This window comes from Orcinus orca, chromosome 1 (genome assembly GCF_937001465.1).
Source record: "Orcinus orca chromosome 1, mOrcOrc1.1, whole genome shotgun sequence".
In the NCBI taxonomy this organism is placed as follows: Eukaryota; Metazoa; Chordata; class Mammalia; order Artiodactyla; family Delphinidae; genus Orcinus; species Orcinus orca.
This window is the reverse complement of record NC_064559.1, coordinates 14,847,286-14,859,596: the sequence shown is the minus strand read 5'-3', so window position 1 is coordinate 14,859,596 and position 12,311 is coordinate 14,847,286. Positions and strand designations below refer to the sequence as shown.

The 12,311-nt window shown below is 36.2% G+C and overlaps 1 protein-coding gene across 5 annotated transcripts in view; it reads right to left on the bottom strand.

Annotated features, from left to right (window-relative positions):
• EPRS1 (glutamyl-prolyl-tRNA synthetase 1) overlaps positions 1-12,311 on the bottom strand; it is a 66,758-nt gene that overhangs the window by 43,252 nt on the left and 11,195 nt on the right. For 2 of the 5 annotated variants that reach the window (XM_049701249.1, XM_049701233.1), the window contains exons 7-13: positions 9,000-9,126; positions 8,107-8,299; positions 6,142-6,313; positions 4,535-4,768; positions 3,359-3,443; positions 2,886-2,945; positions 2,567-2,587 (exon numbers count right to left, since the gene is read on the bottom strand). In XM_049701249.1, coding sequence (XP_049557206.1) covers positions 2,567-2,587; positions 2,886-2,945; positions 3,359-3,443; positions 4,535-4,768; positions 6,142-6,313; positions 8,107-8,299; positions 9,000-9,126 — 892 coding nt within the window. The remainder of the gene's footprint in view (positions 1-2,566; positions 2,588-2,885; positions 2,946-3,358; positions 3,444-4,534; positions 4,769-6,141; positions 6,314-8,106; positions 8,300-8,999; positions 9,127-12,311) is intronic. The other 3 variants (XM_004271024.3, XM_033430452.2, XM_033430453.2) reach the window with 2 other exon arrangements.

Here is a 12,311-nt window from a genome sequence, read left to right as displayed (position 1 = left end):
GCGGGCCTCTCACTGCTGTGGCCTCTCCTGTTGTGGAGCACAGGCTCCGGACGCGCAGGCTCAGCGGCCATGGCTCACGGGCCCAGCCGCTCCGCGGCATGTGGGATCTTCCCGGACCGGGGCACGAACCTGTGTCCCCTGCATCAGCAGGCGGACTCCCAACCACTGCGCCACCAGGGAAGCCCTGGAAATCTATTTTTAGACAAGCATTCCATAGGATGGTTAGGATCAGACAAGTTTGGGAAATCTTGGATTAAAAGGTTTAAGTCTTTTTCAGTTCTAAAATTGTACAATTCTCAAAATCTCTGGATCAGTGGTTTTAAATTACTCCAAAAGGTCCAGAGACGACTCTTCTGAAGCTGAGGATTCTGCTCTGAGACAAGGGTATTAAGAAAATGTATGATATTAAATGTCAAGTCCCCAGAGTTTTCCCCAGTCAGTTCCAAAACCCTGGCAGTCAGACCTTCACACTTCTGGCAACTTGACTGAAAGAATCTCCTCTGGAAAAACTGCCTAGTCCAAGAGATGAGATGTAAGGTTACTGACGCCGAGGCTTTTCAATTAACCGGCCAGCCAGACCATCTTACAGTGAGGCACAGCTGACAAGCCCAATCTTTTTCTCAGGGCTTCCAATCCCTCTCTCAGTTCCCTGTGTTAAAGGTGAGCAGATAACCAAGGCTCACCAGATGTCTGAGAAATGCCTTTACTATCAAAGAAAAAACAAAATAAACAACCTGGAGGAAAGACATAAGAAAAAATACCATTGATTATATTATAACCATGAAATAGGAACAGGAAGTGATTCTGAAAATTCAAAGCACAAACGAGAAATCTTGGAAATATGACAGCATGAATGAAAAACTCAACAGAAGTTGAGAAGATAGGGCTGAGTACAGCTACCAGAAAGTAGAGCCAAAAGATGAGATGGAAAATGAGAGAAAACAAAATTAGAGCAACAGTCCAGGAAATCCAACATGTGCTCAAGAAACGTTCCACAGAGGAGAAAGACAACATAGTTGAGAAAAAAACAAAGAAACAGAAGGAACTTAGGAACATTTCCCAGAACTGACGGAATGAGTTTCCAGTCTGGAAACCACATGTTCTTCCAATGGATATGAATGAAAACAGACCCACCCCAAGGCACATCACTGTGAAATTTCAAAGTGAAGAAGCTGTTCATATAAAAGTCTCAGAAATCTTCATCCCATGCTCCCCTTCTCAGGGAGCTACCAGAGGATATAGTACAGCAAAGCAAAAAGGCAATAAAAAGAGAAGGAAGATCCAAGAACCAGATGATCCATCACAGAAGAAAAGCAAAGGGAATTCCCAGGATGATGAGGAAGATTGACCTGGGAGCACAGCTGGGCTTCAGAAGTTAACAGGCCTCTCATCTAGATCAGATGTGAGCAGCACGAAGGCCCCGGCAGAGACATCTCTAACGTGAAACTGAAATACCTGAGGCATGTGAACATTTTGGCAGGAAATTTAGATAACTTGCGCAGAGTCTGAGATGGAATTAGAAAATTAAACAAACGAGGGAAACAAAACAAAACAATTAGCCACAAGAAAGCCAACGAGTTATGAGAAAAAAATAGGAGACCTAAATCCTCCTCTTCCATTGTGAAAAGTAAACTGATGATGCCTAAAGCAAACAAACAAACAAAAAATCAAGAAGAAGCAAAACACACATCTCATTTAGAGATATGGGCAATAAATACCAAAAAAATTATCTAGAAGAGCTGAAAGTGATTTATCTAGCGAGAGAAAATGGAAGGAAAGAAGACAGGGGAATATGCTGTTCATTTAACAGACTCTATAGAATTATCGGCCTGTAGTGAAATGTATTTCTTATATTTGAACTAAATGTACACAGATTATTAATGAAAAGTATTCCAATGTTAACTCTGCCTATAAGTTTTGAATGTATTTATTAGTAACTGCAGCAACAGAGCGAACCAATTAATAATTCCATTATGTATCCAAAAACTGACTAAACACAAAAGACAAAATAAATTCAAGACACATGCGAGACAAGCAACTATTTTTTGAGGCAAGGCATCAGCACAATCAAGCAGCAATACAAAGAAAAAGAATTTACAGAACACAATCACAGAAACCATAGTTTAAAACATGGCACTTCAATGATTTGCCTTATTATAGTGTCTAAGCATCTGCTTCCAATTAACAATGTCAATATGCAGTATTCCTCATTTGACTTTTATTTAAGACACAGCTTTTTTTTTTTTAAGCTAGATTCAATAAGACACAGGGATTATAATTAACGAACCTTCAATACAATTCAATGAAATCTGTAACTTTAAAACTCTATGTCCTCTCAGTAAACAAGGGAACAGTAGAATGGAGTTAGCCAAATCTTCCCTTTGCCACTAAGAAAACTAGAGGACATGTTTTTTTAAACTAGGAATAATGCATTTCAGTGGGTCTGTATAAGCAAGTCTCATATAAATGTGATTGTGCTTCAAAGCTGTATAACATCTCAGGTTATAACATGTAAGATGCTAAAAGCTATGTGCTAAGTAAGGCAAATAAAAGCATTAAGTAATACCTTCTTACAGAGAGCTCGCAGCTTGAAAGCAGAAAAATGAAATGCAAAGTGTTCAAAAAAGATTTAAGGAAAAAACTGTTACCATTCCCCATAACTCCAAGTTTGTTTTAATCATTGTTCTTGTTTGGTATAGTTTATAGGCTTAATACACTTTATATGTTTTAAAAAGTAAAACATTCCATTTTCCTGAAAACTCTGCAAAACTGTAATATTCTTCACAAAATTTTCCCTGCCATGAGCACACTAATGAATTCTACATGTAATCTATTACTTAGGAGTTAGGCATGAAAAAAAGAGGACCAGGAGTCAAAACATGTACCTTTTTGTTAAATGCCCAAATTTTGTCCCATTCCATGTTCACAACGGAACGTGAAGAACCCTAGAAAAACAATAATAGAACAGCTTAAAGGGCAAGAAGTATTAACCAGAATATTTTCTTTAAGTCAAGCATGCCAGAAAATAAACCCAGTCAATACTTACAAGTTTACTTCCACTGGAATATAAAACTTAGTCTGTACACACTAATCTCGTTACCCTGAACAGTTAAGAGTCAGCAGTCATAGATTTCACTGGGTGAAAACACCACAGCTGCCTTTGTCCAACCCTAGCATAGTTTAGGACATTCTCAATTTTCCACTATCATAACAGTGTTTTTTCCAAAAACATTCTGCCCTTGCATTATAAGCAACAAGCAAAGAACAGAAAGAACAACAGGAGTAATAAAGACTAAAAGGATATTATTAGATACTTAAAAATCCAAACAGAGGAGCTGGAAAAGAAACTATAACTCACCTGAGCAGCAATAAACTGTTTCAGTCCTTCAACTGTCATCCCTCTTCTCAGCACACCGCGAACCGTAGGAAATCGTGGGTCATCCCTGGGAAATACGGCAAGTTTTAAGAACCAGGGAGACATTTTTAACGTGTAGGTGCAAAGAGTACAATATACCTTATTGCATAACATTATATTCCGTTTGTTAAATATCTGGACTAAGAGCTGGTTATAATAATTAGGCAGATCATAATACCACTGAGCCCAAGTTCATGGAAGAAGAAAGCTGCTTACTAGTCAAAAATTACTCAGTAAAATAAATGCACTACTGGAAACAGTAAAAGTACATTTAAAAAAGACACAAAGGTGACATTTTCAAATACAGAAAACATATGCATTACAACATTTTTATTTGCTTTTTGCTTTTTATTTAACAAACGTACAAGATCCCTATTCTACATATGACCATGAGACACAGATAAGAGATGGTTAGCCTCTCATTTATGTACAAATACACTTTATAAAGCCTTTTGGGCTGTAAAAAATATACATGTTGGTTATTAATACTCTGCAGAGATCTGCAAACTTCGGTAAGTTTGCAATAACACCCTTTGTATGCGGCCCAAGGTAAACTTCCCCTTTATCAAATTCAGCTCCACAGTAAAACAGTCTAAAATCACATATTATTCAATATATACTTAATATGTGTCACTATTACGTGATACTAATAAAAACTAATACATTCTTGTTAATTCATGTAAAAAAAAAACATTCTTAGGCTTATAAGTATGGTAACCCAACTGAACAGGTTTCATTTACATGGATACATGCCTCTAAGATGACTTTACTTTTTATACTCATCGTTCTCATGGAAATCCCATATAGGTTATTAACGTGCTACAGAGATTTTCAAACTATAGGTTATTAATGTGCTACAGACATTTTCAAACTTTTTCTAGTCCCAAACATAGACTCCATCTTTGTGCCCAAACATGGGCACTCCATGTTTGCTGCATTAAAGCAAAAGAGAGCAGTACCTGAGAACCTGGATAAAATAAAGACAAGGACCAGAAACCCTATAGCCCTATCCATTTCAACCCCTCCCTTTCATCCTCCCCACCCCTCAAAGCAGTTTAAAAATTAGTGATATACCATGTCCTGACTTCCTCTCAAAATTCTAGGTAACAGCAAACATACCATCCGTCTACTAGTCCTTCATTGACAAACCATGTGAGCTTTCTTTTGGATAGCACTGTGTTGTTGAGATTTAGCCGACTATATTCCCAAATGTACGGTTTTCTTAGGCCTAAAGCTTCAATAATCCAGTAAAACTGTTCATCTCTGTCATGGTATTCTGTTGTTCTCAGGGCATGTGTAACACCTTCAATGCTGTCAACTATGGGGCAGGCAAAATCATATGTCGGATAAACACTAGGAAAAAAAGTGAATATGTTGAAAATCAATGAAGGATTTTACCCTTTTCACCTCAGATTAGGCATTATAAGCAGCAGTACTAATTTAAAACATAATTCTTTACAAGGTAAGAATTCCTTAAAAACCAACAGGTGTTATGACTCATAATACTCAAAGTACATCAAAACATTTTTTTTAATCAGACTTTGAGGACAATGCATCAGTTACCCACTGAATACTCAAACACAAAAGCAAATATGCAACTTAACAGACAATTGGATACTGGTGCAGTGAATTCTATAATCATATTCCTGTAATGGCCAATGTATACCATGGTAAGAAGCAATAATAATTTCAAGAGAATTTAGCTTTTCAATATCTTAAATAATCCCACACTCAAGTAAATCTCTAGGTTTAATACTTTCATAAGTAAATGCATTCAAGAATAGAATGTTTCCTTCTCTGTCAAGTAAAAAAGAAAATTAGGTTGATTAAAATTCCATTTAAGATGGAATAGTCTTAAAAACAATTTCTGTCTAAAATAATGTACACAACACATATATTACTGCATTATGCCTTCTAATTTTTAAGATACAACTTCATTAAGATGCTACTGCACTATGCTTTGCAATTATCTGATACTGAAAATGTGTATCCAAATTTACTTTTCCAAATGTATTCAAAGTATCTGTTCAGTAAACAAGGAGCAATTGCCCTGTTAAAAATGAAGGACATATATATACACACATGAAGTGTTTGTTCAGATACAGATACACATACCTGTACCCACAAGTGTAAAGAAAGTTATATTAGCTACTCAGGAAATCATTTACATTCACCAATCTCTTCAGAAGTTACAATTCAGCATTTGTATGTAGTAAGCTTCTTCAAAGTATAAGAAAATATATTCTGTGGTTACTTTATAAATTAATGGCCAGGTGAGGGAGATTTAAAAAAAAAAATCTATTAACCTGAAAACCACACAGAAAACTAACCAAAATTAGAAAAAACACGATACTTTCTTGTTCATATTTCTTTAAATCTTCTATCATGTTTACGAATAAACTTATGTCTAGCAGAATCAAAGTTTATAATAGGAAAAGAAGTATCTTCATCTAAAGAAACACACCACAGCATACCTGATCAATACATAAAATGCAACTTTAGGCAGACTCAAGGACTTTTATAGATGGAAATGATTTTAGACATAACCTAGTATAACATTAATTGATAGGTAAGGAACGAGAGGCTACCTGCTTTACCGAAGGCCACGAATGAACAAAGATCCAGATCTCTTGACTATTCTACAGCTACTCCCTACTCCATGTTCACAGAAGCATCAAAGCAAAAGCATAGTAAGCTACCGAGCATAATGAATGAAATACACCTACTTGTATTTATTTCCAGTTCTTGGGTGTGGCTGAATTTTGCAGCGATAAAGCGTTGGGTCCCTCATGCACCCATTGTTACTACTCATGTCAATTTTTGCTCGCAAACAGCAGGACTGACCAAACTGGCTTCCTTTTTTCATTTCTTCCCACATTTGTAGATTCTTCTCAACAGCTATAAAATGATAGTTATACTATAGTTTATCTAATGTATTACTCATCTGGTTGAATTCAAATTATTTTAACAGCCTTATAATTTGACAGAAATTTTCACATTCTCATTTTATAAGCACACTCCACTAGTTTAAAAGTAACGTGATAGTTCCAATATCTGATACCAAGAGTAAATGCATTGTTTTTTTAATGAAGAAATTCCACAAAACACTTAGGAAATGTACTCTATGTTTTAGAAGTCAATACATTCCACTGATGTAGCACTGATGAAGGGTAAGAGATGATGTCTAAGGCCTGAAGGCTTCTCTCAGCCAGTGTTTTCCATGTTCCCATCATGGCACAACTGGCCGGTCAGTCGCCCCCTCCAATTTAACACTGGGTGTTGGAAGCAGAAGCGTTCTGTTCCTTTGCCACCTCACACCCATGGGACAGACCGGTTTGACCCGGCCCAGGCATTGATACTGCAGCACATGCCCATCTAAAGAACACATCTCTGGCTGAGAGCCTGAGCCCCTCGGCTCCCCAAAAGCACCTTCAGTCATTCCAGCAGAAATCAGGATACTCTTGGATCCCCAAAAATGAGAGATGATAGAAACAGTGATACAAGTTTATCCCAGGGAAAAAACTCTATATCCCCACTGACTACGGTCCTACCTATCTCAGGTAGGTACCTGCTCCATATGAATAAGAAAGAACTGTTAAACAATGATTCTCTGTGGAATCTACTGAAGATACGATGGACACTTTACCTGTTCTCAAAGAATCAGATTAGGTCTAAAAGTCCAGTTGTTAACTATCTCTGAAAATATAGAGAAACATTTAAAAGGGGGTAAAAAAAACAAAAAAAAAGACAGACTTCCATAACACTTTGAATTTACTACACTTCCCAAATGTGACACTCAAGATTTAAGTATAGGGCTTCCCTGGTGGAGCAGTGGTTAAGAATCTGCCTGCCAATGCAGGAGACACAGGTTCGATCCCTGGTCCAGGAAGATCCCACATGCCACGGAGCAACTCAGCCTATGTGACACAGCTACTGAGCCTGCGCTCTAGAGCTCACGAGCGCCTACAGCCCATGCTCCGCAACAAGAGAAACCACCACAATGAGAAGCACGTGAACCACAACGAAGAGTAGCCCCCACTCGCCACAACTAGAGAAATCCCGTGTGCAGCAATGAAGACCCAACACAGCCAAAAATAAATTAATTAATTTAAAAAATATATATGTATACTAAAAAAAGACTGGATAATAAGATTAAAAAAACTTTAAAAAAAAAAACATTTAAGTATAGTAGTGTGGAAGTTCTGGAACATAATTACAGAATAAAAATAGCCAGATTCAGAAGCTCAGAACAAGTAATAACAAAGATATGCTTTTTTGTTAAGTGATATTTCAGACATAGGGTAGCATCAAGCTTACATATTATATTCACATTTACTCACATGCTGACAGGAAGATGTGGGTATGGCTAACATTATCATCAAACATTCTAATTAGAAAGGCTAAGTATTTAAATTGAGAGAACTACAAAAAGCTGCAGAAGGAATTACATGGAGTGAATGCAGTGCAAAAGACTACAGGTAACAAGTGAGATACTGAGGGCACACACATGCTAACAAAGTAATAACAACGTAGAGATGATAGAGAAAAGATTTCTAAGAGATGAATTAACATATGAAACATATTTCCAAACATGTTTCAAACCATCATCTTTCACAGAAATCATTTTCTACTGAAGAAGCAGAATATAAGAAGAATATCGATTAAAATATAAAACACTAAATGTGCCTTACAGTTTTTTCTATGTTTGGATTCTATCCTCTGCTCACGTTCTGCTTTCATCTGCTCAGCAGGAGTATCATCCACATAAGCCTTCCCTTCCTGAATTAGCTTCTCTGCATATTTCATTATAGTTTCAAAATGATCCGAGGTGTAAGTAAATTGATCTGGTTTGATATGCAACATTGCAACATCTTCCAAGATAACCTGCAGTAAGAATCCAAAATAACCATCAGTTTATCTTTCGCATTTTCTTGTGTATTTTCAATCCTTGACACTGCATTTGGGCAAATGTAATAATACACCATCAGTCTTACAGAGCCTGGAAATGGCTGTGGAAGCTGTATGATATTAGATCAGAAAAGAAAAAAAAACAAACAAACAAAAGAGAGAGATATTCATTATACTAGCCTCCAAATTTTCAGCTGAGAAAGCTGATCTCATGGTGCTTTCCATTTATTCTGGAAAAGCTGATTATTATTGGTCATGCTGACAATTATTTGCCCTCTCTTTGAATATATTACAGTGCTTCTAAACAGATGATATAAGAGGCTAGGAAACCTTCACATTTTCCAATACCTACTTAGTGTTCATTTCATTCATAAAATTATATGACAAAAAGGAAACCTGCCTCTAGTGACCAATTCATTTAAGAAAGTGATACTTGCAGGAAAATGTAACACTTAAGTAAATTCTACAACAGCTTGAGGAGGAAAAAAATAAATTGACGTTTTTTGGTATGGGAGCTCAACAATTCTTGGCTTAGGTCTCAGGCAAAGAATATATAGATGAGCAAAAGAAGCAGCTATGAGAACAAACTTAAATTTTCATACCATGAAGGTACCAGGTCACCCTCTAATTTTAATCAACTTTACTGACAAAGGGTCATCACTACACCTTTAATTACCTTCTCAAAATCTTCCTTTTCTTTTTCAGGATTTGTGTCATCAAATCTCATGATCAGTTTCCCTTTAAAGTTAACCTGGTAGTGCTGGTTCAGAAGAGCAGCTTTCGCATGCCCAATGTGTAAGTAACTAAAACAAAAACATTTTACAAAGAAACTCATTAACATGCTTTAACTAAATACTTAAACTTAACCTTTTCGAGGAGATGAGAACTAAACAGAAATCCTTCTAGTTGGTATTCCAAGTCTTATTTTATTTGCTAACAAGAAGTACTGTAATAGAAAATTTGCCCCTGAGGAAGAAAAAAAGACTACAACATTTATAAAATAATCATAAGAAACAATTTCATATGTAAACTCTCACAAAGGAATAAGTTATTTACAAACATTACAACCTTAAGGCTAATCTCTATTTTCCTTTTTTTTTTTTTTTTTAACTGAGGAATGAAAGGTAATTTAGTTAGAGGAAAACTGCTTCCAAAACTGTTTGCAATGCTACACAATAGTGGATCTTTACTAAGACCAGATGCTACTGAGAACTGGCAGCCCGTCCATTGCAAACAAGACAGAAGCACCTCTGAGGATGCCACTGTGACTGTGACAAATAAAAGAGCACATGAGAATTAGAAAGCCACAAGAAAGCACTTTACTTCTCTAGGCTTTAGTTTTCTCAGAAGCCAAAATGAAAAGATTTTAACTAAATGATCTTGAAGGTCTCATCCAGTACCAATATTCCACAGATCACAACCTATGAAAACACTATTCTGTTCTATGGGCAGCTGACCATTACATAGAATAAAATAAATCAGAGGCACTGTTAATATTATTACATATCAACATCCTCCTCTATCAATGAAGTGGGTAAAAAGCAATATCCTAAACCACTATTGTTGAAAATACACTTTTCATCAATAACAGCAGCCACAGTTGCACTGCTCTACAGTCACCTGGTTTCATGCACACCTCTGATCTCAGTTGATATCAAGAGCTCTGGGAGGGAAAAGTACAATGATATGCCTTTATATCATTTCTAAAATCAGTCTATTTCTTTAGATAGCCACACAGCATTCTAGGTCAATGATTCAATTTTAAAGAGTTTATATGCATAGGTTAATGCAGACAAGTACAATGCAATGCATTTAGGGTTATTCAAAACTTTCTGCATAAAATAAAGCACCATAAGTAACATCCCAGATGAGATCCTGGAAGAGAAAAAGGACATTAGGGAAGAACTAATGAAATCCAAAAAAGTATGGAGTTTAGGTAATAACTATATATCAATATTGGTTCATTAATTGTGACAAAGGTACCATAGTAATGTAAGATGTTAGTTAACATTAGGGAAAACTGGGTACAGGTACAAGGTAACTTTTGGGGTTTCTTTTTTTTCCTGCAATATTCCTATAAATCTAAAACTACTCTAAAATTTAAGGTTTATTAAAAGTAAAACAAAGGACTGTGAGTTCTGAAAACGAAACAGAAATACTTTGTGCAGTTTTCACTGAAAGTGTTACACCCAATAACATGTTAAGAAGAGAAAAAAGAAGAATAATCACTGACTACCTACTAATTGACAGTTAATGTGCTTTACATACAGGAATTACCCTTAAGAGGTGTGATGAAATCAAACTATTACACTTAAAGATACTATCTCTGAATCTAAAATAATGTGTGCAATTCTAACAATTCTAAACCTCAGAAAAGCTAACAGGACTATAAAATATTCACAAGATAAGTAAAATAATTGGCTCAAGAGACAACTACATCAGGAGAGCTAAAGAAAAATATGTTCCATGCTGCATTAGTTAGTACTGATGCTATATTGGGCTTTTCCCACACAAAACAGACATAGGCACATAATTTTCAGTCATATGGATTCTAGAGCCAGACAGCGTAGGTTTGGATTTGGCAAGTTGCTAAAACGTTGTATGAATCAGTTTCTGAAACCATTTGGAAAACGAGATAATAACAGTGCCTTCTTCACAGGGCTGACAGGATTAAACAAGTTACTACACGTAAAGTGCTTGGTAAGTACCTGCACATAACAGGTGCTATCTATGTGTTAGCTATGAATACGAATAAAAGGCAAAATTCAAGCCTTCTGGCCTTCATGAAAGACACAGGAAAAAAAAATGATTTAAAAACCAATTATAGAAGACTTGTTTTGCAGTATAAGGAGATATGATCAAAATTATGTATGTTTTTAAACCTGAACACTGACTTATATTCCAAATTCCAAAGCTGTATTCAACTGTTGGACTGAAATGACATAACTCACAACAAATAAACATATTTTATACAGTAAATAATAAATATGAGGAGCCCACTATTCCAAGAAGTGAGAGTGACAGAAAATATAAAAAGATTCAAAAGGGACAAATGTTCAAATAGCATAGCTATAAACAGCCATGGCTAAAAAACTAGCTTTTATCAAACCATTAAAGTCACTACCCAACAGAACAACCATGACCTCTCACACCAAGAACACAAGAGCAGAATATTGGGTGGTAGGGACCCAGGATATCTGAGGGAATTAAACTATGTAAAATAAGTATTATTTATGACTGACTCCACTTAGCTATCAATCAATCATTTAATGATTCAGTCTGTGTATTTCCCAGAACCGTTATTTCCCCTTCATCTCCTTCTACCTGTCCTTTATTTCACCACCTAAATCGGCAAACTTAGAAAAGCAGAGAGAAAATGTGGAATTCTAAAACTGGCTTGCTGTTAATGGCACTTATAAAATAGCTTGTGAAGAACTACATTAAGAACGGCTAAAATAAAATTGTTTCCTTATCTGCCACTTCCTACTGTCTACATACTCCATTTATCACAGATGGGTAAGAATTTGGCTATAGAATACAAAATCTGAAATTAAACAAAATTGGGGGGAAAAAAACCATCTCATGTGTAAAATATGACACAATACTTTCCCAATGGCTAAGTTCCTGAGGCTAACTGCTTTAACAAAAGGCATTTTATTATATTAGCATCACTGGAAGGGTTCTTTTACAAAGTTCGTCCAGCATGAGTCACAGAGACTGACATGTGCAAAGGCAGAGACTGCCCTCAGCCTTGGGGAATGCTGGGCAAGGACCCAGGCAGACCCATGCCAGTGGCTCCAGCCAGAGCAGTCCTTTTCCCTAACAAGCTAGTCATATATTATTATTTTCTATGGCTGCCAAGAGTGAAAAGCGTTTTGAAACCTACTAATAGTGGAAACAAATGAATAGGAATGGGCTTTTCAGGACTCCACTTACTTTATCTGGGAAAAAAAATAACTTAAAATACGTCTACCATAACTTCTTCTGC